Genomic DNA, 25,999 nt, shown 5'->3' on the forward strand with positions numbered 1-25,999 from the left:
GAACAGCTGTAATTTTGCACGACATGCTTTATTTCCAGCTTGTTAATAAGTGTTTAACTTTGAATGTTATAATCCAAAAAAAATGGTGTTATTAGATTTTATGCTGCTCAGATTAGTATGTTTTATTCTCTTTTACAGAGCACTAAAAAAATTAATGGACTGTAGCCAAGTTTCCCTCTGGAAACTTGACAAGTACTTGCTGTAGTCATAACACATTTTATAGAGTGCAAAACCTTTTAATTTCTTTCAGTGGTGTACATGATAGTGCAAGGAGTCTTAAACCAGTTGTAATTACAGGTTATATTTCCAATTTAGATGTACATTTTGTTTTTAAGATTGTCTATTGTGTGCAAGTCACGGGCTTTGACACAAGTCCCAGCACCTTGGTGTTGGCCAAAACAGTTGCCTTTTCCCCTACTGAATCTTTGCAGCTCCAGCCCAAAGCCTATTGCATCCCTCTGCACTTTTCCAAGTGAGCATTTTATTTGATCATTTATAAAATCACCTGCTGTCAGTTATTTACTTTCTCAGGCAAGGTTGGGGTGGCATGGTGGCACAGTGGTTAGCACTGATACCTCACAGTGCCAAGGATCCGGGTTTGATTTTCAGGCACTCCCTGTGCCTGCATGGTTTTCTCCAGCTGCATTAGTTTCTACCCACATTCCAAAGATGTGCAGGTTCTATGAATTTGCTAAGCAAAATTGCCTCTTCCCCCACCACCCCATGATAAATACGGGGGCATTACAGGTACAGGGCAGAGGGCAGGGACTGTCTAAGATGCTTTCTTAGGCAGTTAGTGCAGATTCAATGGGCCAGATGACCTGATTCTGTGCTGTATGGGGTCTATGGCTACACCTTTTACAGATTATGCAATGGACCTCACTTTGTTGAGTGAGAAATGTATACAGAAGTCAAGTATTTTCACGCTCATTCATGGACTGTGAATGTCATTGGCTAGGTTAGTATTATTGCCCACGTTGACTGCCCTCGAGAAGGAGGTGAAAAGCTGTTTATTTGAGCTGGTGTGTTTATTGTTTCTGACTCACTCAGAACTGGTAGGGAGATCATAGCTTTTGACCCAGTGACAGTGAAGGAACAGTGATATATTTCAAAGTCAGGATGGTGTGTGGCTTTGGAGGGAAACTTGCAGGGGGTGGTCTCCCCCTGAGTCTGCTGCCCTTCTCTACCTAGATTATAGTTCCGATAATGTTGTTGGAAGAGCCTTGGTGAGGTCCAAAACTGCAGCTTGTAGATGGTACTTATTAAGTGTTTGAACGTTTGTGGAAGGGATGCCAAAACAGTTCCCCCTGCCACCCCTGAGATGGTGCGAAGCTTGAGTGTTGTTGTAATGCACTCATTCAGACAATCCATCACAATTAAATGGCAATGAGCCACTGATGAAACAGAGTCCAGTCCTTCCGACATCCTGAGCCCAGAGTTATCTGTTTATAACCAAGTTTGGTGTCAGTTCTGCAGCTGTTAAAACCCAAGAATGTAAAGTTATGTCTCAGGCTGGGGCTGAAATGTTCAAGGACGATTCTCCTCTTGCTGCAGCTGTAAAGAAGGAAGATCCTTTGTTACACAGCCATCGTACAACCAGTTAAATACTCCTGACAGAAACACAGAGGGACAGAGACATACAGAAAGATCTGCACACACAGACTCATGACACACTCAAGATGCATTGAACATTTATGATTTACTGCATTGTAACTAGATCTTTGACCTCTTGTGATTAAAAATAGAAAGGGAACATTAGTTGCAAAGTTTCCCTTCCCCAAAATCATCATCACAAACACACAGAGGGAATGACCAAATTTACCAGAGGTAACTCTCAGGACATTCTTTTGCTCAACTGAGATAAAGGCATCCTGTCCCTCCAGTCCCTCACCACATATCTGAATTCCCAGTCCCCTCATAGGGCCATGTCCTATCCCATTTTGCATTAGCCCCCTGTCCCATTACTTCTCTTTTGGCCCTACACAATATTGTCTTTGCTCCCTCAAATCTATTTCCAGACCCAATATCCCTAGCACATACCCCAGTTCCTCCAACTCCTGTACTTTAGATGGTTGTATGGCAAATTCCCACATGGCATGGGGGTGCTGCAAATGTTTTAAAGTTTGTGCTGTGACATTTGAATCCATTCATTCCCAAAAGTGACAGAATCTTTCATCCTTTCTCACCTCTGCACTTCCACACAGCCATCACAATGACAAGAGAAAGCAGAGGAATGATCATCATGACTCCAACAGTCAAATTGTGATTCCTTCTGTTGGAAGATCCTGGAGTCAATCGGAATGTTCCATCTATGGGGGAAATGAGGAGATCAATGAATAACCACAGTCACTGCTCATTCAGAATCAACTGTATCAAAACCGTGCCCAAGACTGATTTAGACAGAGTCTGATTACAACATGTCAGAGGTGGAAAGGTGCTGCATGACTTGGATTACATTTCTGTGAAAAATTGAGATGTTTATCTACAGCAACTGAACAAAACATACGCAGGTAATGCTGGGCTGTAAATATTGGATTTATGCATCCTTGCAAAGTTATATCTGGTTCCCCACGAGTAATTAACTCCACATCAGTTTTAGCGTAAGCTCATGGGAGGAGAGTGATGGGAGTTTGGATGTTTCTTAGGACAGGAAAGAGCAGTTGACAAGATGCATCCAAGATACTTTTCCAGCACTGAAAGGGATGACGTGTTGGCAGATACGAAGACATAATCTAATTGGATAGAGATAGTTAACAACAGGAGACATTTCACTGTCTGTAGTGTTTTAAATCAGAAATAGTGTTTGTGACATAATAAAACATCCTGAGATGTTATAAAGCAAAATGTGATGCCAAATCACATAAGGAGATATTAGGGAAGTTGGGCAAAAGCTTGGTCAAACCACTTAGGATTTAAAGAGCACTTTCACTGAAGAAAGTGAGTTCCAGAGGTGGAAATCTTAAGTAATGAAATTCAGAGTTGAGGCCAAGACATATAAAAGGAATGCACATCTGGGATGTTCAATGGGTCAAAAATATTACTGGTCACTAAATAATGGGAAGCAGATTAAGGAAAAAATGTACAGGCAGATTACAGGACAATATGAGGGCTGTAGGGAAAATTAGGGACTTCAGTTACGTAGGAACTTTGGAATTAGGAGCAGAAGTAAGCAAATTCAGCCCTTTGAGCCTGCTCCACCATTCATTCAGATCATGGCCAATCTCTCCCTGGTCTCAAATCCATCTCCCTGCCTGTTCCCAAATCCATTTAGCTTTTCTTTTATTCAAAATATATCTATCCCCTTCTTGGATTATTCAATAATTCAGACTCCATCACATAATGGGGCAGAAGTTTCACAAGTTCACCACCCTTTCTGAGAAGTCATTTCTCCTCATCTCAGTTTTAATCTCCTTATTTGAGGAAGGATGGTGGTATTGGAGGCAGTTCAGAGGGGTTCACCAGATTGATTCCCAGAATGAGAGGACTAATGTATGAGGAGAGAGAGAGAGAGAGAGAGAGAGAGAGAGAGAGAGAGAGATTAAACAGTTTGGGCTTATACTCGTTGGAGTTTAGAATGATATAGGGGATCCAGTTGAGGTATATAAAAATTTCAGATGCATTGAGAAAGTAAATGTAGACCAAATGTTTCCTCCTATTGCCACCATTCTTCCTCAAATAAGGAGATTAAAACTGGACATAATACTCCAGCTGTGGTCTCACCAATGCCAATATAATTGCAACACCACTTCCCTACTTATATACTGCAGTCCATTTGCAATAAATACCAATATCCCATTTGCCCTTTCAATTATATGCTGCACCTGCAAAATAACTCTGATTCATAACATAGTCACCCAGATTGCTGTGCCCGGTTGTATTTTAAATCAGCTTTCCATTTAGGTAATAATTTGCTTTTCTATTTTTTCTACCAAATTGGACAACCTCACACTTATCCACATTAAACTCTTTCTGTCAAATGTTGGCCCATTCTCCAAGCTTATCTTGATACATGTGTAAAATCTTTACATCCTCTTTACTGCCTGCTTTCCAATCTATTTTAGCGTCATCCGCAAATTTTGCTATGCTACAATCTGCAGTCTATATAAATGATCTGCCAGTAGGCAAACAGTTGCAATCGAGAACTGGCACCCATGGCACCCCACAAGTTACATTTTGCCAGCTAAAGGACCTATTGATTCCGACCCTCTGGTTTATGTCAGTCAGCCAATCCTCAAACCAATCCAGTACTCTACCACCTCATCCTCAGTGATCTCTCCATCTAGATCAGTCTTTGATGTAGCACCTGTTCAAACATTTTCTGGACGTCCAAATATACCATATCCATAACTTCCCCATTATTTCCCTTGCTGATTATGATCTGAAAGAACTCAGGCATGACTTACCCTTCATAAAATGATGCTAACAATGGTGGATTGAGCGCTGCCTTTCCAAATACTAATTCATCTCCTACTTAACGATTGATTCCAACAACCTCCCCACTACAGAGGTCAAGCTAACAGGTCTGTAGTTTCCTCATTTTTGCCACTCTCCTTTTTTGGAATAGGACCAGCACATTAACATGTTTCCAATGCACCAGGACCTTACCAGAATGCATGGACTTTTGAAATTTCAGAGCCACTGCTTCATTATTTCTTCTGTCACCTCCTTTAATACCCAAGGGTGTAGACCATCAGGTTCTGGAGACTTATCTGTCTTTAATCCCTTTTTTTATTCAATGCCTTCTCCTTAGTAATGGTGACTACACCAAGTTCCTCTGCACTAACGACAGGCTTTTTGGAAAATTTCCATTTTACGCTACCATGAAGACAGAGGCAAATATTGGTTTAGTGTCTCCACCATCTGTGTTCTCCATTAATATCTCACCAGTATTCTGGTCCAAAGGGCTAATATTTACTTTAGCAATTCTGTTTCTCTTTATATACCTTTAGAAGCTTTTGTATCTGTGTTTTCTGCTGGTTTTCGTTACAGTTTGTCTAAGCTTTTTTGAATCCACTTTTAATAGCTTTTTTTGTGAACCTTAAAATTCTTCCAATTCTCCCACTTACCACTAGCTTTTGTAGTTTGCTATGCCCGTCTCTTTGCCTTTCTGTCCTCTCTGACTCCCTTGTCTGGTCATGGAATGTTTTGCATCCTTTTAAAATTCATCTTCCTCAAGAACATACTTTCATTGAGTGTTATTCACTATCGCCCTGAACATCATCATTGTTCCTCAACTGTCCTGCCCTCAACTATTTGTGTCCTGTGTACGTGGGTCAGCTCCTTTCTCAGGCCCATGGTTAGTTCAGTTATCTGAATTGACATTTGGGACGGAAAAGAGTAATATAATGGAGGATGAGGTGGGTGTAGAACTCCAGTCATCATCCCTGTGATTATGTTTCCAGTTCAATGAGGACAGAGGCACTGCTGAATCTGGTTCCTCTTTAAGTATTTGTTTGTGGGTTGAGATTGCCCATTTAATTCAAGAAGGAGGTGGTGACCCCCCTTTAAAGCTGATGAACAATGTGGAACAGAAAGTTTCACGAACAACTCTCTTCTCAATGGAGGAGAAGCCAGCATGTTTGTGCAAAAGACAAGACACAAGTGTTTGAAACTGTCTTCAGCTATTAGTGCCAAGAGGGTGACACATCTCAAATTACTCCTGTGGTTTGTACTGCCACAGAAACCAGTTTTCAGCCTATTCGATTAACTCACATGATATCAAGAATCGACAAAGAGCATTATCAACAGAAGAACTTTAAGGCTGAAGGATTGTGCACTAGAGCTAATTGGCCCCAAGGCACACTGACCCAATACAGCTAACACAATGGGACCTAAGCGCCCAGGTAGGCCAAACATTATAGCAATTGGGATTGTCCTGCAACAAAAAAAAAAGGATGGAATGGATCATTGACAACACTGTCAAGTAGCACTTAGTCAGCAATAATCTGCTCACTAATGCTCAGTTTTAGGTCCACCAGAAAGGTCACTCCAGCCATGGTCCAAACACAGGCAGAAGTGAAATTGAGAGGCAAGGTGACAGTGACTATCGTGACATTGAAGCCACAATTGTATGGCATCAAGGAATCATAGTAAAATCAAAGTAACGTGATATTGTGGGTGGAGGGAGCTCGTTGAAAGGAACACACAGATCGTTGGAGTTACATTCAGCACAAAAGGAAGGTGGTTATGTCTGCTGGAGGTGAATCATCTTAGCCCCAATATATTACTGCAAGGCAGTGACCTAGCCTCAAACATCTTCAGCTGCTCTACCCATTGCCTTTCCTCTACCATAAGGCAAGAAATGGGGACTTCCACCAACGACTGCACAATATTCTGTATTCATCATGATTCCTCAGTTGCTGGAGCAGTCTGTGTCCACATGCAACAAGATCTGGACAACAATCAGACATGGACTTGTAAATGACAAGTCATACAAGTGCCAGGCAGTAAAAAATCTCCAGTGAGATAGAATCTAACCATCTCCCCATGACATTCAGTGGGATTACCATAGCTGAATTCCCAACCATCAACATCCTGTGGGGCAACCACTGACCAGAAATTTTACTAGAATAGCCATAAAAAAATGTAGCTACAAGGACAGGACAGAGGCTAATAATTCTGTAGTGAGTAATTCACTGCCCAGCTTCCTCAAATACGTGGACCATTTAGAAAGCACAAGTCATGAGTGTTAAATTCTTCAGTACAGAGGAGTATCTGCCAAAACTCACCCCACAGGCACCAGGGAACACAGTTTTATTGCAGCCTCACTCACTTCACATGCTAAATGACATGTGCCCTCTCAGGGCAGACCACAGGCAGATCACCCCACACCCCAGATCACCTGACCATTCCTCTTAAAGTGGCTTCACCCCAATATAGATGACAGGGAACATGATGAAATATTCTCCCTTTATATCAGCGCAGCTCCAACAAAAAAGAAGAAACTCAACAGCATCAAGGACAAAGCAGCTTGTGATCGGCATCCCATCCAACACCTTTAACTTCCACTCTCTTCATTACCGACCCACAGTGGCAATAATGTGTACCACCGACAAGATTTATTTCATTAAGTCAAAGTCTCCTTAAAAAGCAGCTTCCAAATCTACGAGCACTACCACCTTGAAGAAGCACAGCAGATATGTAGGAGCACAACTTCCTGCAAGTTACCTTCCAATTGACACAGCGTTCTGGCATTGAATATACATCACTGCTCTTTCAATGATGCTGTGTTAAAAACTTTGGAATACATCCCCAACAGCACTGTGGCAGAACTGCTGTGGTTCAAGAAGATGGCTTACTACTAGCCTGTCAAGGGATGGGCAGATGGGTAACAGATGCTGACGATGCCAGTGATACCCAGATCTCAAGAGAGAATAAAATAAAGCAGGACATCTTTACATGGGGATACATTTGGGGAACAATGACTACAACATCAGCTCCCAAAGGAAAAGGACAAAGAAAATGAAATATGAAAATGCTCATTTGGAGGACTGAGTTAATTTTCTGAATCAAAAGGAGTTCTTGTCCATGTCCTCTGGAATGAAAGCTTTTGAAGGTGAAACAGTAAAGGAGTAAGGGGAGAGATTGGGAGCAGGCTTCATGTATTCCATAAGGGGGGGAGAAAAGAGAATCTACAGCTAGATTTCTGCCAATGGTTGCAGATATCAAGGGTGAATGCAAGGAATGGGAAATACGTTTGTATTGAAATGGTAGTCTGTTATTACTGGGTCAGATTTTTTTTTTTAATTTCTTTTAACTTGAGAAATATTACCAAGATGTTTAATTTCAAACAAATTAACATGACAGTGAGCTTTTATTGTATGAATTTCAACTGCAAGGAGAAGAAGGAGTTTTGACAAGATGGATGTAGAGAAGATGTTTACTTTTGTTGGAGAATCTAGAATTAAGTGGTCAGTGCTTAAAACAATGGATCGGCCATTTAAATCAGAGACGGGGAGAATCTTTTTGGCTCAGAGGGTCATGGGTCTCTGAAACTTTCTACATCTAAAGGCTATGAAAGCAGAAACTTTGAATATTTTTAAAGCTGAGCCCGATAGCTTCTTGATTAGCAAGGGGGTATAAGCTGATTATTAAGGTGGAATGTGGGGACGAGATTACAATCAACTCAGTCATGATCTTATTTTATGGTGGAGAATGGTTCATGAGGCTGAGTGGCTGACTCATTCAAATGCAAAAATCATTTGGCAGCTAACAAATAAGTCTGTTTCAGTTGAGTTTCGCACACATGAAAATTCAAATAAAAACGAGAAAGAGAATGCGAGAAACTAAAATTCACAACAGTAGCAGGTCAAGACAGATAGTGAAGATCAGAGCTCTGATAAAAAGGAAATATAGAACAAGGAGGAAATATGAACAGAGACCCACAAATAATTGCCTAAATATATAAATAGTCAAAGGAAGAGTGGAAAATGTTTGAGACAAGGAGAATGGAGCTCTTTGATTTTTGTTTTACTTTAGCTATTCAATTAGATCATGGGTGTTCTATATTCCAAAACCACGTCACCTAACGTCTTTAGCAGAGAAAAATATAAAGATCACTCTGGTTAAAAGTGCATTGATACACCACCTATCGCTTGCCTTGACAGTGTTCCATACCTACTATTGTTTGTGTGAAGTGCTTCCTAACTCTCTTTGCATAATTGAATATATTAAGAGTGAATTTCGTCTATGTAAGAACTGGTAAATTTGAAGGTTATGTTCCCGATAGCAGAATTTTTCCCAATAGAGCAAAATGCTTCTCTTCTTTTGTGCATCAATTCCTTTCAAAATCCTAAAGATCCTAATCAAATCACCATCTAAATTCCATGTAACACAAGCTTTGTTTCTTCAATCTGTCCTCATAATATGTCCAGGAAGGTTCTTTGGAACAATATGTTGATAGTCCAACTAGAGAGGGAGCTATACCGGACCTAGCACTGGGGAATGAGCCCAGTTAGGTCACAGTTTCAGTGGGGGAACACGTGGCAAAGAGTGACCACAATTCTGTAAGCTTTCGGACAGTCATGGAAAAGGGTGAGTGTTATCCTATGGGTAAGGTGCTGAACTGGGGGAAGGCTAACTACAGCCAGATTAGGCAGGATTTGGTGGCTGTTGATTGGGACAGGCTGTTCAAGGATAAATCCACATCTGGCATGTGGGAGTCTTTTAAGGAGCAGTTGATAGGGGTTGGGGACAAGTGTGTGCCTGTAAAAAGGAAGGACAGGAAAGGTAGGATTCGAGAGCAGCGGATAACCAGAGAAATTGTGGATCGAATCAAAAAGAGAGAAAGAAACATACATAAAGGTCCAGGCAGCAAAAAAAAACAGAGGAAGCACCGAAGGAATACAGAGTTGTACAATAAATGGCAGAACCATCAGGTGTATACACACACAGGGATCTGGGTGTGCAAGTCCACAAATTATTAAAGGTGGCAACACAGGTGAAAAAGATTGTGAAAAAGGCATATAGAATTTGGATGGGGAACAGAGTATATAAATTGGCACATGACTTTGCAGTTATATAAAATGTTGGTTAGACCACATCTGGAATACTGCATCCAGTTCTGGTCACTATACTACCAGAAGGAAATGGAGACTTTGGAGAGTGCAGAAAAGGTTTATCAGGATGTTGCCTGGTATGGAGGCTGTTAGCTATGAGGTGAGATTGAGTAAATTAAATTAAGTTGTTCTCCCTGGGGATTAAGGGAAAGGGGATGGGGGAGCACCTAATAGAAGTTTATAGAATTATGAAGGGCATAGATAGGGTGAGCAGTTGGAAGCTTTTTCCCAGGTCGGAAATGACAAACACAAGGGGTCACAAGTTCAAGATAAGGTGGGGAGGGGTGGGGCAAGGTTCAATACAGATATGCGGGCGACATATTTTACACAGAGGGTGGTGGGGGCCTAGAATGCACTACCAAGCAAGGGTGTTGAGGCAAACATGCTAGGATCATTTAAGACTTATCTAGATAGCCACATGAACAAACTGGGAATAGAGGGATTCAAATGGATGGTTTAGTTAGGAGGACCGAAGGGCCTGTTCCTGTGCTGTATTGTTCTTTGTATAATCTAATTATTGGGTAAGTGATAACATTCTGGTAATTTTATGCTGCACTACATCCAAGGCCAATTCATCTTTTCTAGAGGTATGGTGCTGAGAATTGTATACAGTGCTCTGGATGTGGTTGAATATAGACTGTTCACAACATAAAAAAATTCTGATTACCAAGCTCCAAACTGGCTAGTTTCTCATATTCCTACACTAAATTCCATCAGCCATATTCACTTTCTCTCAATGTCTTATATTAATTTCACGTGCCCGTCCACACCACTTACGATGTCACCAATGTGTGCATGCTACGGATACATAAGCTCTCTATTTCTCTAATGGGCAGCACAATGGCAAATTACATAGCATCTTTCTCCTGTCTACTAATTTCTCAAATGAGTACACCAGATACAAACTCTGTTTTGCAAATCCACGCTGTGATTCTCCAATCATCTCAAATTTAACTAACAGGACTGTATGTTCCTGATTTCTTTCTTTTGTAAATAGTGGAGTTACATAAGTAATTTTCCAAAGTATGAGACAATTCCAGAAAACTTGGGAGATAATGGCTATAATACGTGCAATTTGCTCACCTATTTCCTTTAAAATCCTAGGGATGTGAGAGCTTTTAATGTCGTTACTTTCTCTAACACTGTTTTCTTGTTTACATTAATTTAGTAATTCCAGTCCAGAGAATTCACTGGGGATCAAGGACTGTCAGAGAAATTACCCTCTTCCTTGAATGTGAAAATTGACAAAGGCTGAATGTGCCATTCAGAGTGTATCATTCGTTAATACTTGGGGCGGCATGGTGGCTCATACTGCTGCATCACAGCGCCATGGCCAGGGGTATTGATTCTTGTCTTGGGTCAATGTGCGTGGATTTTGCATGTTCTTCTCGTGTCTGCATAGATTTCTTTGGGGTGCTCCCATTTCATGTCTCAGTCTGAAAGACATGCTGGTTACGTGCAATGACCCGAAGAGGCGCAACCAGGGGAAGTTCACAGTAGCTTCATTGCAATGTTAATATAAGCCTTACTAGTGATTAATGCACCAACTTTAATTTAAAGTTTCCTCATGTTTTATGAAAGAAACCACATTACCCATTTCTTTTACAATATGTTTGTTAAAACTGTGCAAATCTTGATGAAAGCTTCATTTTGAATTTCATGCAGCAGCGTTCAATGTATTTTTTGGCCCCTTAACTGATTTCCACTCAATCTCCCCTCGTCCTTTGGATCTACACTTTGCTTTTGTCTTGAGTTTTATGTTGTCATTCATTTCCGTTGCTTGTCATATCTGTTCTTTTCCTTGACAGATGCCAATCCTGTATTAGAATCACAGTCATTGATGGCACAGAACGCTGCCATCATCTGCATACCAGCTCCCCATGAAGCAATCCAGTCAGTTCCACTCCCCGATTCCACATCCATCAATCTGCAGCTTATTTCTAGTGCCTATCCCTTTTTTCTATTTTGAAATTATGGACTCTTCCTGCTTCCACCATACTCCTAGGCAGCGAATTCCAGGTCATTACCACTTATGCATGAAAGAAATCTTCCTCACATCTCCCTATATCTCTTGTTCAAAATCTTCAATGTATTCTATAGTCCTTGCACTACAAGCGAAAGGAAATAAGTTTTCCCTTGTCGACCTCATCTAAACCTGGAATACCCTTTTACAGCTCTATCAAAATTCCCTTTCATCTCTTTTGCCCCAAAGAGGTCAATGCCAGGCTTTCCAATGAATGTTGTAAAGAAAACCCACCGAAACATTCTGGTAAAACGCCTCTGAAAACCTTCAAGAACTATCACAACTTTCCGAAAGTGTAATGGCCACATTTGTAAGTAAATTGGCTGAATTGGCTGCTGAGCAAGATAAGAGCCAATTGTGTTCGAGGCAAGTTACTAGCATAGAAAGAAAATTGGCTGACTAGCAGAGAGTGGGGATAAAAATAGGTCCTTTTCAGGGAGGCAGCCGCTGACGAGTGGAGCTCCGCAGGGTTCACTGATGGAACCACAACTTTTCACTTTATACAATCATGGTGTCGATGAAGGAACTAAGGGTGTTGTGGCTAAGTTTGTAGAATGATACAAAGATAGAACCAAGGACAGGTAATGCTAAGGATGGGGAGGCTGCAGAAGCACTTGAACAGGTTGAGAGAGTGGACAAAGAAGTGGCAGATGGAATAAAATGTGAGAAAGTGTGAGGTTATGCACTTTGGTAGTAAGAATAGAGGCACAGACTATTTTCAAAAAAATAGGGAGTGATTTCTAAAATTGGAAGCGCAAGAGGACTTGGGAGTCCTAGATCAGGATTCTCTCAAGGTTAACTTGCAGGTTGTGTTGGTAGTTAGGATGCAGAATGCAATGTTAGCATTCATTTTGACAGTACTACAATACAAAAGCAGGGATGTACGGCTCTGGAGCATTATGAGCAAGTTTGGGTCCCCTATCGAGGGAAGGACGTGCAGTCCTTGGAGACGGTCTGGAGGATGTTCACAAGAATGATCCCAGGGATTAAAAACTTGACATATAAAAGGAGTGTTTAAGGACTCTGGGTCTATACTCAAAAGGAGTTTAGAGGGATGTGGGTTTCTCATTGAAACAGAATACTGAAAGGCCTGGCTAAAGTGGATGTGGGGAAAATGCTTCCATTAGTCAGAAAAGGTAGGTTCCAAGGTCACAATCTCAGAGTAAAGGAGCCACCCTTTAGAATCGTGATCAAGAGGAATTTCTTCAGCCAAAGGGTGATAAACCTGTAAAATTCATTGCCACAGAAGGCTGTGGAAGCTAGGTCATTGAGTATATTTATGCAGAGATAGATAGGTTATTGATTGGTAAATTGGATCAAAGTAGTGGGGGAAAGGTGGGAAAAAGCAATTGTGAAACTTAGTCACGATTGAATGTGGAGCAAACCTGAGAGGCTGAATGACCAAATCCTGCTCTTTATCTTGTGGTATGAAGGCTCAGCATAACTTGCCAGTTTGTGTAATTGTGCTTCTCTTTATTAAGCCCAAAGTCTGTACTAAGCTAAATTATTCTTTCAACTTCTCCCACTGTTTGTCCCAATGTTTAACAGATAATACTTTTGACCAGTTTGCTACAGTCAGTCTCTGTCTCATCTCATTAATAACTAGTCTTACTAAGATGTTAGATCTCAGTAACTACCATTTCTTTTTTTTAAATCCAACACTGAGCAGTGATCATGGTAGATCACATTCAATAAATGTTCCTTTTTTGTGAAGTGAACTACATCTGGTTCATTGCTTAATCCTAAATCAAGAACACCTTGCCCTCAGCTTGGTTCTGAAATATTATGGCAGAAAGCTGTGTTGAATTAAGATATTAAATATTTTCCTGACAGTTACAGTGGTTCTCTTAATTTGTCTCCCACTAAAAAGAAACCTCTTGGTTTGCTATGAGCCTCTCTAATCTCTTCATTAATATGTTCTGTCAATTTGTACAGACAGCCTGTAGACAAATCCCATTGTATTTATATGTCATTTTATATTTCACAATCCAAACTGAAATACAATCCTCAACTTATTTAACTCTTCTCTTTTTAAATGTTAGAATATTCCAAGGCAACATCAATTATCTCAAGCAAAGCCTAGATTAGTCAATTGTCAGTTTATCCATTAGATCATAGCCTCTCCTCCTGGAAACATATTCCCCACATCCCCTCTATCCATGCCTTTTATTATTCTGTAAGTTTCAATGAGATTCCTACCCCCCACTCCCAGCATCCTTCCAAACTCCATCAAGTACAGACCTAAAGACTTCAGCTGCTCCTTATACATCAAACTTTTCATTCCTGGGATCAGTCAGTCATTCTCGTGAACCTCCTCTGGACCCTGTAAAGGCCAGAACATCCTTCCTCAGAAAGGGGCCTAAAACTGCTCACAATATTATAAATGTGAGCTGAGCAGACCCTTACAAAGCCTCAGCAGTATATTTCTGCTTTTGTATTCTCGTCCTCTTGAAATAATTGCTAACATTGCATTTGCTTTCCTAACTACCAAGTTAAAAGGCAGATTAAAGAAAGACGATTACAACATTTTGAACATTACTGACAGACTCTACTGTACAGTCACTGTTCGTCTTACCCCAGTTTCTGGTCTCCACTCCTATGCTGCTGTGCTCATACGTACAGGAATAAATGACTCTGTCACTCAACTCAATCTGCGCCCATCTCCTGAGCTGGCAAGTGCCATTGTGGTTGGGCAGGATGCCTGTGGAATATGTGCCCATGATCGGCTTGCCATTTCTTAGGAGAATGACTTCAATATCACACGGGTAAAATCCAGTGATGAGGCAGGAGAGTTGTGTCCATTTAGTGGCTGATGCCTTGTTCACAGAAAGAAAGACCTGTGGTGCAACTGAGAGACATCAAAACAAATCAGAGTCAAGTTTATGCGTGATGGTGTGTCACCCTTAAACTGGAATTAGATCCCTGACCCCAGAATTACAAAATCTCAGAAATGTTACAGTGCAAAAAGAGGTCATTTGGCTCACTGAGTCTGCACCAAATGAGCATCATTCACTTCTGTTCAAGTAATCATATAATGCCCTCTTGAATGCCTTGAGTGACCTGCCTCAAACTTGCAGAATGTGGTTTACAGACCAGACTCACTGTGTGAAAGATTTTCTTGCATCACATTTGCTTCCTTTTCAATTCATTTTAAATCTGAGCCCTCGTTTTACAAGCAACAGTTTTTTTTCCCCTTGATCTACTCTGTTTAACAGCCTCATGATTTTGAGCAACTCTATCACATCAGTCTCAAACACTCCAATTTAGTCTCATAACTGAAGTTGTTGATCTGTGGAATCGTTCTTGTCAACCTCTTCTGCACTTTGTCCAATGTATCTATACCCTTCCTTTAGCGTGACAGCTAGATGTGTCCACATTTTTTCAGCTGAGGTCTAACTAACGTCTTGTGTAAGTTCAGCAGAATCTCCTGTACTCTATGCCCCTATTAATAAAACCAAGAAAGCTATCCACTTTAATAATTTCACCAGTCCTGTCACCTTCAATAATCTATGCACATATAGAACCAAGTCCCTCTACTCCTTAATCCATTTAAAAATTACTTTATATTGGCTCTCCATGTTCTACCTACCAAAATGCATCACTTCAGACTTTCCTCCATTGAACTTCATCTGTCAACTATCTGCTCATTCCATTCACTTCCCTATGTCCTTAGAATCCTACAGTGTAGAAGGAGGCCATTCCACCCATTGAGCCTGCACTGATCATAATCCCACCCTTGTCCTTCTGACACTAAGGGGCAATTTAGTATGGCCAGTCCATCTAACCTGTACATCTTTGGACAGTGGGTGGAACGAGGAGGAAACCCATGCAGAAACAGGTAGAATGTGCAAACTCCACTCAAACAGTGACCCAAGCCAGGAATTGAACCCGAGTCCCTGGTGCTATGAGAAAGCAGTGCTCACCACTGTGCTATTATGCTGCCCTAACTAAGAAGCAAATTCTTTTGAAGTTCCACATTGTCTTCTTCACAATACTTCCAAGTTTTGTGTAATTCACAAACTTCAAAATTTTGCCCAGCACACCAGGTTCTAGATCATTAACATATCATATATCAGGTGCTGGATCCACTGTTATTGGTCATTTATATCAATGATTTGGATGAGAATTCAGTAGGCACGGTTAGCAAGTTTGCAGATGACACCAAGATTGGTGGCATAGTGGACAGCGAAGGTGGTTATCTAGGATAGCAATGGGATCTTGATCAATTTGGCCAGTGGGCTGAGGAATGGCAGATGGAAGTTAATTTAGATAAACATATGGTGATGCATTTTGGTCAATCGAACCAGGGCAGGACTTACTCAGTTAATTGTCAAGTGTTGGGGAGAGTTATAGAACAAAGAGGTCTACGGATATAGCTTTTTGAAAGCTGAGTCACAAGTGGTCAGAGTGGTGAAGAAGGCCTTGGTATGCTTTGTATCATTGGTCAGGATATGGAATATAGGAGTTGGGACGGCTAGTTGAAGTTCTGGAAGACATGGAATACCATGCACAATTTTGGACACCTTAATAATAGAAAGGATATTAAACTAGAAAGAGAGTAGAAAAGATTTACTAGGAATGACTGGGAGGTGATGGTTTGAATTATAAGGAGAGGCTGGATAGACTGGGACTTTTTTTTCTTCCCTGTAGTGTAGGAGGCTTAGGGGTGATCTTATAGGGACCTATAAAATCACGGGCAGCATTAATTAGCTAGATAGTCCCAAAGATTTTCCCAAAGCTGGAGGAGTCTAATACTAGAGGGCACTGATTTAAGGTGAGAGGGGAGATATATAAAAGAGTCCAGAGGGGCAATCTTTTCACACAGAGGGTGGAACAAGCTGCCAGAGGTAGCAGTAGAAGCGAGTACAATTGTGTCTTTTAAAAGCTTTTAGACAGTTACATGGGTAAGATGGGCATGGAAGGATATAGGCCAAATGCAGGCAATTGAGGCTAGGGGTTAAAAAAAAAGGGGTGCATTGACAAGTTGGGCCAAAGGGCTGGTTTCCATGCTGTAAACTTCAATGACTCTAAAATCAAGGGCCCCAACACCTGTACAAACTTTCTGCTAGCTCAAGATAGATCCATTGATCATTATTCTATGATATCTATTATTCAGCCAATTGTCCATCCAGGTTGCTATTGTCCCTTTTATTCCATGAGGTATAACTCCTTTCTCAATTCTGGCACTGCATTAAATGCCTTCTGAAAGTTCATATACACTACATCAACAGTGTTGCCCTCATCGACCTTTTCAGTTACCTCCTTAAAACATCCAGCATGTTAGTTAAACATCATTTCCCCTCTAGAAATCCATGGTCTTCCTAATTAACTAACATTTTTTCACGCAACCAGTAATTCCATTCCAAATAATTGATACCAGAAGTTTGCCGACAAGTGATTTTAAACTAACTGGCTTGTAATTCCTGCGGTTATTCTTTCAAATCTTTTTTGAAGAAGGGTGTAACTTCTCAATGGTTCAATTCTGACCTTGTGTGACTATCTGTGTGGGCATTGTATATTCTTTCCCTGCCCTGGTAGCTTTCCTCCGGTTGCTCTGGTTTCCTCCCATAATCCAAGGCAGTGCAGGTTAGGTGGATTGGCCACGGTCAATGCATGGAGTTACAGGGATAGAAGAGGGAGCGGGCCTCAAAATTCTCGTTTGGAATGTTGGTGCAAACTCAATGGGCCAAATGGCTTCGTTCTGCATTGTAGGCATTCAATAGATTTGCAATTCTCCAGGCCTCTGGCAGCTCCCCTGACTCAAGAGAAGACAAGAAGATTATGACTGGCACAACTGCAATTATCATTCTCAACTCCTTTACTATCTTTGATGCATCTCAGGGAATGGTACCGATCCCCTTAAAATGGGGATTGGAAAATAGACCTCCAGTGCCCTCCAAATTGCAGAATTTCACAACATTCCTGCTAACCGACTGTTAATCTCCTTTTCCTCACTCACAGGGTCTCAGCTCCTGTTCTCCGTCCTTCAGGTATTTCTTCAGTGACTGAATGCACTCCTGCTCCAAGTAACGTTTCACATGCTTGTTGAAGCCAGGGGTCTGGTCCCACTTGTTCTTGCTCACCTCTCCCCAGTTCACACGAGTTACCCAGACCATGTGATCCTTGTCAAAGTTGACATAATCTTTCCCATCCCAGCCGAACTGCTCAAATCCACTGGTGCTCCCGTCATCCCTCATCTCACAACCGTACATTAGCTGATAGGTGTGGGTTCCTGTTAATCAAACACATACAGTCAGAGCCTGCTTCACAAGGACAACTGCTATCCTCCATCCTGGCATGTGAGAGGGAACAGGGAGCTTGAGGGCCAGGCAGGCAGGTGGGCAGGCAGAGAGACAGAGACACAAACAAACAGTAGGAGGAAAAAGAGATTGACATGAGGGACGAGTAGAAAGGCATTTTGCAGATCGAGAGGCATGGAAAAACAGAAAGACATAGTGAAATTAAGAGGCACAGAGTGAATTGAGAAACAAGCGGGTGCATACAGACACTATCTACAGTGCAGGAGGAGGGCATTTGGCCCATTGAGCCTGCACCGACAACAAGCCCACTCAGGTCCTATCCTCGTAACCCCCTATATTTACCCTCCTAATTCCTCTGACACTAAGGGGTAAGTTAGCATGGCCAATCAATCTAACGTGCACATCTTTGGACTGTGGGACGAAACTGGAGCACACAGAGGAAGCCCATGGGGAAAATGTGCAGACCCCAGACAGACAGTCACTCAAGGCCAGAATTGAACCCACATCCCTGATTCTATGAGGCTGCAGTATTAATGACTGTAGGGCACCCCTTATGGGATAATAGAAAGACAAGGAGAAAAGCGACATGGGAGGGAATAGAATGATAGTGGCTTGCGGGGGGGGTGGGGGTGGGGGTGGGAGCAGAAAGTAATGGAGACATATGGGAAAGGGCTAGAATCCCAAGACCCGTAAAAAAGGTAGAAATAATCAATGATTGGCCTCCCACCATTGGTATATCTTTGGAAAGGGGTTAACCCTGGAATCTGATAATCCCCATTTCCGTTACAAGGGCAATTTCCCACACTCCTCTGAAGATGGACCTGTGCAACACTGTCAGCCCTTACCAGCTACCCCCACTCTGCTCACTACCCTGGGACACAAGCAACTCTGTCCCCATCTCCCATCCTTCAGCTCATTCTTAACACCAATCCACCACATTAGATATACATATAAACAACTGCCCGGTTCCCCAGTCTCAGGGTGTCACCCCTTGCCAGACTAGCCTATTGGATTAACTGTGCACAATGAGACAGCAAGGACTCACCATCTGTCTGGTTGGTCCGCCTCATGAGGTTCTGAATACTGATTGTCAGAGCCTGTTCCCATTCCCGTGCAGTCTGTGTTTGCTGCTTCCAATACTCAGGACCCTCACTTTCCGCCATCCAGCACTGTCGAGGTATCATCTCCTTCCGATTGCTGTCATACAGCACAAACTCCACACCATCCACATAGCCAACAATCAAAAACTGTGGAAGACCAGGAATTGGAGTCATTGATGTAAAGAAATACCGGAGAGAATGAGAGCCTGAAAAAGAGAGAGAGACACACGTCAGGGGATGAACTCCAAAACACCAGCCCCACAGAGAGGGAGATGTTATGAACCCTAAAACACCAACCACACACGAAGGGGTATTGAGGTATCAACGCCCCCCCCAAAAAAAAGCTACATAGAGTGTAACAGAACATCCAGGATGAACCCCAAAACCAAAAGACCAACCCCATAAGAGAAGCATCATGGGAGGAAGCTCTGTAAATAATGCCCAGTCACATTGGACATCATCAGTTAGTTACAGGCCAAACTATGGGCCCAGTGGCACTGAACATTGTCTGATATAGGTGGGGTCTGTGAACCACTCTTCTCCCTTCCATTCAGATTATCTGCTCCAAAGTGACCAGAGAGAATAGTCATTGGCTAAATCCAGCACCTCATTGGTCAGATACTTAACATAACCTCCTCTGAGAAAAATATCAACATTGCTGACAGACTGAGGAAGATGGTCCTGGGGGTTACTTAGCCACTGATAGACTAAGAGCATGACCTGGATCAATCCACCCACTGACAGACTCAGCCAGAGGGTTCTGGCTGGCCCACCCACTGATATGCTATGGGAGGAGGCTCTAGTTTACTCCTGAACCAAAGAGACTGGTGACCCAGATGCAATCAACCTCAGGTTCTGATCTGAAATGGGGATGTTCGCTGGTGACTGCACCATGTTCACACCATTCATATTTCCTCAGGAATACAAGCAATCCATGCCCAAATGCAGGAGTACCTGGACAATATCCAGGTTTGAACTGAGAGTTGGTAAGGAACATTTGTTCATGATTGCCACGAAGTGACCATTTATCACAAGATATTTGATGACATTACTATTTCTGAATCCCCCCACTATTAATACTGCAGATTACTACTGACCAGAAACTGAAGGAGACAAGCCATATAAATATGTGACTACAAAGCAGATCACAGGCTGCAGCGAATAACTCACTTCCTGAGTAATAGGAAAAAAACTTTCCACTTGCCTGACTGAGTCCAGCTCTACTAACACTCAAAAACCATGTAGGGCAAAGCAGCCTGCTTAATTGGCACTACATCTGCAAACATGCATGCCCTCCATCACCTACAAAAGTTTTGTACAAGATGCATTGCAGGAAATCACCATGGTTTCTTCAGCAGAACATTGCAAATCCACAGCCACTATCACCAGCTATGAGGACAAAGGCTGCAGATACCCAAGAACACCACTAGCTGGAAGGTCCCTTCCAAGCTGACTCACCATTCTGATTTGGAAACAAATCACCGTTCCTTCACTGTTGCTTTTGAATCTTTGAAGTCCCTTTCCAATAGCACAATGGGTGTACCCCCACCTTAGGAACTGCAGTAGTTCAAGAAGGTGGCTCACTGTCACCTTGTAAAGGGCACATGGGGATGGACAATAAATGCTGGGCTAGCCAATGATGCCCACATCCCATAAATGAATAACAAAGATTTCAGGTTCAGAAACTGCAGGATCTGGATATCTAATAGAGAAAGGGAAGGGGGAACCGCAAAGTTTGGCGCTGAGCAACAGCTATGCTATTTTTGCCACCTGTGGGGCTAAGGAACAAGATTGTGGGATAGGCATCATGGAACAGCAGGAGTACAACAAAAAGATTGGCACAATAGGGAATCAATAGCTTATACTAAATTCCATTCCTTTTGAGCGAGTTGTTGTTATTGTTTTATCAAGTTTTGGTATTCTGTTTATTTTTGTTATATTATTTTGGGTAAGCTATTACAATCTTTTAGGGTAGAGAGATCGTTTTAAGTAATTTTTACTCGTCATAGAATCCCTACTGTACAGAAAGAGGCCATTCGGCCCATTGTAGTCAGTGCAGACTCAATCTCACCCAAGCCCTATCCCCATGTCCCTACATACTTACTCACTAATCCCTCTAACCTACACACCTGAGGACATTAAGGGCAATTTTAGCATGGCCAAATCGGCCTAAACCGTACACCTTTGGACTGTGGGAGGAAACCGGAGGAACCTCATGCAGACAGGAGGAGAATTTGCAAACTCGACACAGACAGTAATCCAAGCCGGGAATTGAACCCACGTCCCTGGAGCTGTGAAGCAGCAGTGCTAACCGCTGTGCTACCGTGCCACCCCATTTGTATTGTATTTGTGGATGTTAGGAATAAACTACAACCTTACATTTAATTGATTTTTTTTATGTATTTAAAAAAGATGAAATCTGGGTTTTGGTTTCACTTTAAAAGTAGAACCAGAAATTCTGAGGCTCAGTTTGTACACCAACATTTTTAATGTGGTGTTACGACTCCTGACATGAACAGCTGCATTTCTGAGCTACTGACTCCCTTAGTAAAGCACAAAGTAGAGAAAAATATGCTGTTGCCTAGAAACAGGAAACCTACAGAGAAAGAAAAAAAAGTTTTATTTACAGGTCAGACCATTCCACAGAAACTGCCAGAGCAGGTAGGATGGAAATTGCAGAGGTGAGATTTCCCAATAGAAGATAAAAGGTCTCATAAGACAGGGTGTGGAAGAAAAAGAAAGGAGGTCCCATGAAAATCTTTTAGTCAAAATAAAAGGACAAGAATCTAGAATAGATCCTGTTCAGTGAAGTTAAAGTAAGCAGAGGAAAATGCTTTGAAATATAGAAACCTGCAGATAGCTATACCATGGGCCAAAGTGAGCTTTCAAGAAGCCACAAGATCTGAGAAGACAGCCAAACGTGGACGATACCATACTATGGGCCTGTGAAACAAAGATATTGTGATGGACCAGTCTGGAAGTTGTTGGCAGCATTGGGAGCTGCCAAAGGATAAGAACATAAGAAATCGGAGCAGGAGTAAGCCAACTAGCCCTTCGAGCCTGCCCCGCCATTCAATAAGATCATGGCTGATCTGTCGTGGCTCAGTTCCACATTCCCGCCCTCTCCCCATAACCCTTAATCCCCTCGCTTATCAAAAACCCATCAACCCGCGTCTTAAAAATATTTAGCGAGGCAGCCTCCACCACTTCAACGGGCAGAGAATTCCAGAGATTCACCACCCTTTGAGTGAAGAAGTTCCTCCTCAACTCTGTTCTAAACCACCCCCCCTTCATCTTGAGGCTGTGCCCCCTAGTCCTACTATCCTTTCTGAGCGGGAAGAGTCTCTCCACCTCTATCCTATCCATCCCATTCATCATCTTATACGTCTCAATGAGATCTCCCCTCATTCTTCTAAACTCTAACGAGTACAAGCCTAGTTTATTCAGCCTCTCCTCATAGCTCAACCCCCTCAACTCCGGCATCAGCCTAGTAAACCTCCTCTGCACTCCCTCCAAGGCCAAAATATCCTTGCGTAAGTACGGCGCCCAAAACTTCACACAGTACTCCAGCTGCGGCCTCACCAATGCCCTATACAGCTGCAGCAAAACCTCCCTACTTTTACATTCAATCCCCCTCGCTATGAAGGCCAGCATCCCATTTGCCTTCCTGACCACCTGCTGCACCTGCAAGCTGGATTTTTGCGACTCATGCACAAGGACCCCAAGGTCCCTCTGCACCGTCGCCTGCTGCAGTTTTTCCCCACGTAAGTAATAATCCTTCCTACCATTATTCCTACCAAAGTGGACCACCTCGCACTTGCCAACATTAAATTCCATTTGGCCATTCACTCACTGTTTTGAACTGAGCTATGAACTTAAGTTAACCAGAGTAGGAGTATTCTTGCAGAATATATGTGCTATGATGTGTAGTGCTTGCTGGCCACTTAAATTTTGGAGACAGTAAAACTGCCTTGCCCACAGCAGGATACCCAGGTCAGAGGAACATAGATTGATCCAGTCAGGAGGAAACAATGGTGTATGGGACCATCAATAAAACTGTTGCCGTGAGAGCTGATGTGCAGTATTGCACACTTCTGCAGAAATAGCAGGTCGGCTCTGATATTGGCAAGGAAATCTAAGGTTGCAAACCAATGCATAGCACTGCACATGTTAATAAATACAATCCTTATCACCATTTTAATGTTTTCGTGCTAAGCAGCTCTATTGTCTTTCACAGGTTTCAGTCCTTTGGTTGGTTCCTGTGCAGCCACAGGCCAAAATTCTCTGGTCTTACATACTCTGTTACCATTGTCAGCAGGAACACAGAATTTGGTGATCAGCCAAGTCTGCCTTCACAATAGAGGGAAAGGAGGATCCCAGCTGCAGGTGAGGTCAGAGTAAACTGGCCATAGAGTTTGCATAAATCCATCCTGGCTTATTAAATTATAAATGTTCAATCAGCTGTGTATGCATGAGCTTGTGCACAAAATGTGAATTTTGGATTGTTCTTTTTTGTAGAAGTCTCTTTTCCCTCAGAATTGTTGCTATTCCCAGTTTCATGCAGTTAGGATTCAACAAGCACTACAGTTTCCGAGCTGGCCTTTTCATTATCTCCAATATTTTAGAGCTCAGGTATCTCATCCTCCAGTTCAAGAGTTTTGCCATTCTTCTAGTGCTACTCTTGTCCTTCTTCATCTTCAAAGCATTAGACCCTGTCATCCAAGTCAAATGTGAGTCATGTAATATAAACAGGGCCTAGGTTAAGGCTGATAAAATTGGATATCCTAAATTAAAGAATTAGGCATATTAAAAATCAAACACAGTCAAACCTCAAGCAGGCCAATTGTACAATACACAAACATGTCTGGGCCTGATTCGTCAATCTCCCGTCAAAGGTCGTTGCACCCTACTAATACTCAGAAGATCATTGCACCCCATCGAAATGCACCAGCCTATTGTTAGAAGCCCAGACTTTCTGTCACCACAAGTTCCTGCAGCTGGCTTAATCTGATAACAGGTTACATGTAAGTAACAGCATGGAGATGGACACCTGGGGGGCGGACCGTGGTATCCTGTCAGGCAGACATCAAGAAAACCTCCTGGGACCTCACTGGCCAGAAGCCAGAGCAGTTTCTGGAAAGGCAAGCAGGCAGGGGATAAAGGAACACATTTTCAGACACCAGGGGTGAAGACTCGATGAAGGAAATGGTCCTCTTGACCATTTGGAAGACTGACCAAAGAAGGAAGAAGCTGCCATCGAGACTCACCTTTGTGACGATGGACCAGAGGGACTCAGAATCGAGCCTGCAGTTTTAACCAAACCACCTTTATGGGTAGTATATTTGAATCTGGGGTATCCTCTTGTTTTATGTGGGTAATTTAAGGGTGAGTAGTATTATTGTTAATAAACTTGTTGAACCTTTACTTGTGTTTGTTCTTTGACCATCTTGCAAATAAGGGCACCAGGGTAAAACATTGGAGTAAGCAAACTGGTCAAAAGTATCTGATATTTAAAATCACAACAGTCACCCCTTGCTGCTCATCCAGGGGATGGCTTGGTCCCTTCTTGGCCTCTTCTCTATTTGGTCTTCCTAATCTGTTGCCAATACATCAGTTGATCTTCTGCTTATTCCTTCTCCATTGATTTAATCTACTGAGAAGTGGGAAGTTTAGGGGTGGGGGGAGGGGGGGTACTACTGATGTCTAGTGGCTTGTTGCCTCACTTCATTCCATCCTCTAGTCCCTATCTCTGTCCGCCTTTCTCCGACTCTGCTCACTGGCAGGCAAAGGTTTACAAGGCTGCCAGATGGTAATCAGACTCACAGTTCTGTTTGCTTGCCCTACAATTGTTTTTTGCCACTTGTGCATAACTGAGCTAGCACGTGTGTCAAGTCTTGTAGAGATGGCCTGCCCTGCCACACAGGTTACGGCCTGCACTCTTGTCTATCTGATGCCCTTAGTGCTTGCAGTTCTTGGAGGTGGTAGCACTGCAGTTGACCTCCACATACCCAGATTTGCTGCTGGATTGATAAACTTTGGGTTTTCCAATGTACATAAGATAGCTTGGCTTTCCGTGGATAGAGAAGGTGAGGGAGAGTAGAGATTGCTACCAAAATGTCCATCTTGAATGAAACCTTGAACTGCCATTTGCTGGTCTAAATCCCAAAGGTATGCTATCATCAATTGCAGTTTGCAACCTCATTGGCTTACCTAGCAAGGAAAGTAAGCACATCAATGATAGGAATAGAGGGCTGTAGAGGAGCACAACATCACGTGGTATTGTTGTGACAGAGGAGTGAACAGGGGCTCAGGTATGACGATTCTCAGGTGTGGCAGGTCTCTCGTCTACTTGTACACCTACAGAAACGTCCTGCACACAGCAACAATCTTGAAAGTCATGCCAAAGTATCCAGTTTTGGCAAGGGCTTGCAAACAGTGGGTGCCCATGGCTTCAAATCCACAGGATTCCAAATGAAATGATGAAGGCACGGCCTTTGCCAACTTTCATTATCACCCTAATGTTTCACATAGCCCCTAGTTTGGGGCTTATCCAATTGCAGCCCTTAAGTTCTCAATGTTAAACAGTGAAGCCCCTCCAGCGTGAACAAACTGCCACACAGATGAGCTTCCATATCCACAAAATATCAAAGACTTTGCTGAAACCCCCAATAAGAGAAATGAAACCAACAAAAAGCAACACTAAATGCATGTAGGGACAAACCATGAACAGGGTCTCTCCCCCGTCCAATTACTCACTGAGGATGAACGCCCCAGTACACAGCCACTGAGACCTTCACAGTAAGAAGTCTCAAAACACCAGGTTGAAGTCCAACAAACAAACTTGTTTAACTTTCATCTGGTGTTGTGAGACTTCTAACTGTGTTTACCCCAGTCCAACGCCAGCATGTCCACATCGTATTACTCACCTGCAGAGGCCTCTCCACACAAAAGGACCAGCACTATCAGTCCAAGCATTGTTGTTTCCTTCGACAGGCTGGGATGAAAAATTCGTAAAAAAAACATTTTCCAAACAAACTGTTGGTCAGTGATCCTGAGCTA

At 42.5% G+C, this 25,999-nt stretch overlaps 1 protein-coding gene across 2 annotated transcripts; it reads right to left on the minus strand.

Annotated features, from left to right (window-relative positions):
• Positions 1 to 239: 239 nt before the first annotated feature.
• LOC145348479 (major histocompatibility complex class I-related protein 1-like) lies at positions 240 to 25,999 on the minus strand. Of its 2 annotated transcripts, none has more exons than XM_080196666.1 (6): positions 25,867 to 25,999; positions 18,886 to 19,146; positions 17,540 to 17,812; positions 14,227 to 14,428; positions 2,187 to 2,309; positions 240 to 1,554 (listed from the first exon to the last, which is right to left on the minus strand). In XM_080196666.1, the coding sequence occupies exons 1-6, from the start codon at positions 25,961 to 25,963 to the stop codon at positions 1,377 to 1,379; spliced, it is 1,134 nt and encodes a 377-aa protein (XP_080052792.1). In that variant the 5' UTR covers positions 25,964 to 25,999; the 3' UTR covers positions 240 to 1,376. The 2 variants fall into 2 exon arrangements, with proteins under 2 accessions (XP_080052792.1, XP_080052793.1); XM_080196667.1 differs by having other exon boundaries at positions 1,385 to 1,554; positions 14,156 to 14,428.

Source organism: Carcharhinus amblyrhynchos, chromosome 9, assembly GCF_965287045.1.
Source record: "Carcharhinus amblyrhynchos chromosome 9, sCarAmb.v2.hapA, whole genome shotgun sequence".
In the NCBI taxonomy this organism is placed as follows: Eukaryota; Metazoa; Chordata; class Chondrichthyes; order Carcharhiniformes; family Carcharhinidae; genus Carcharhinus; species Carcharhinus amblyrhynchos.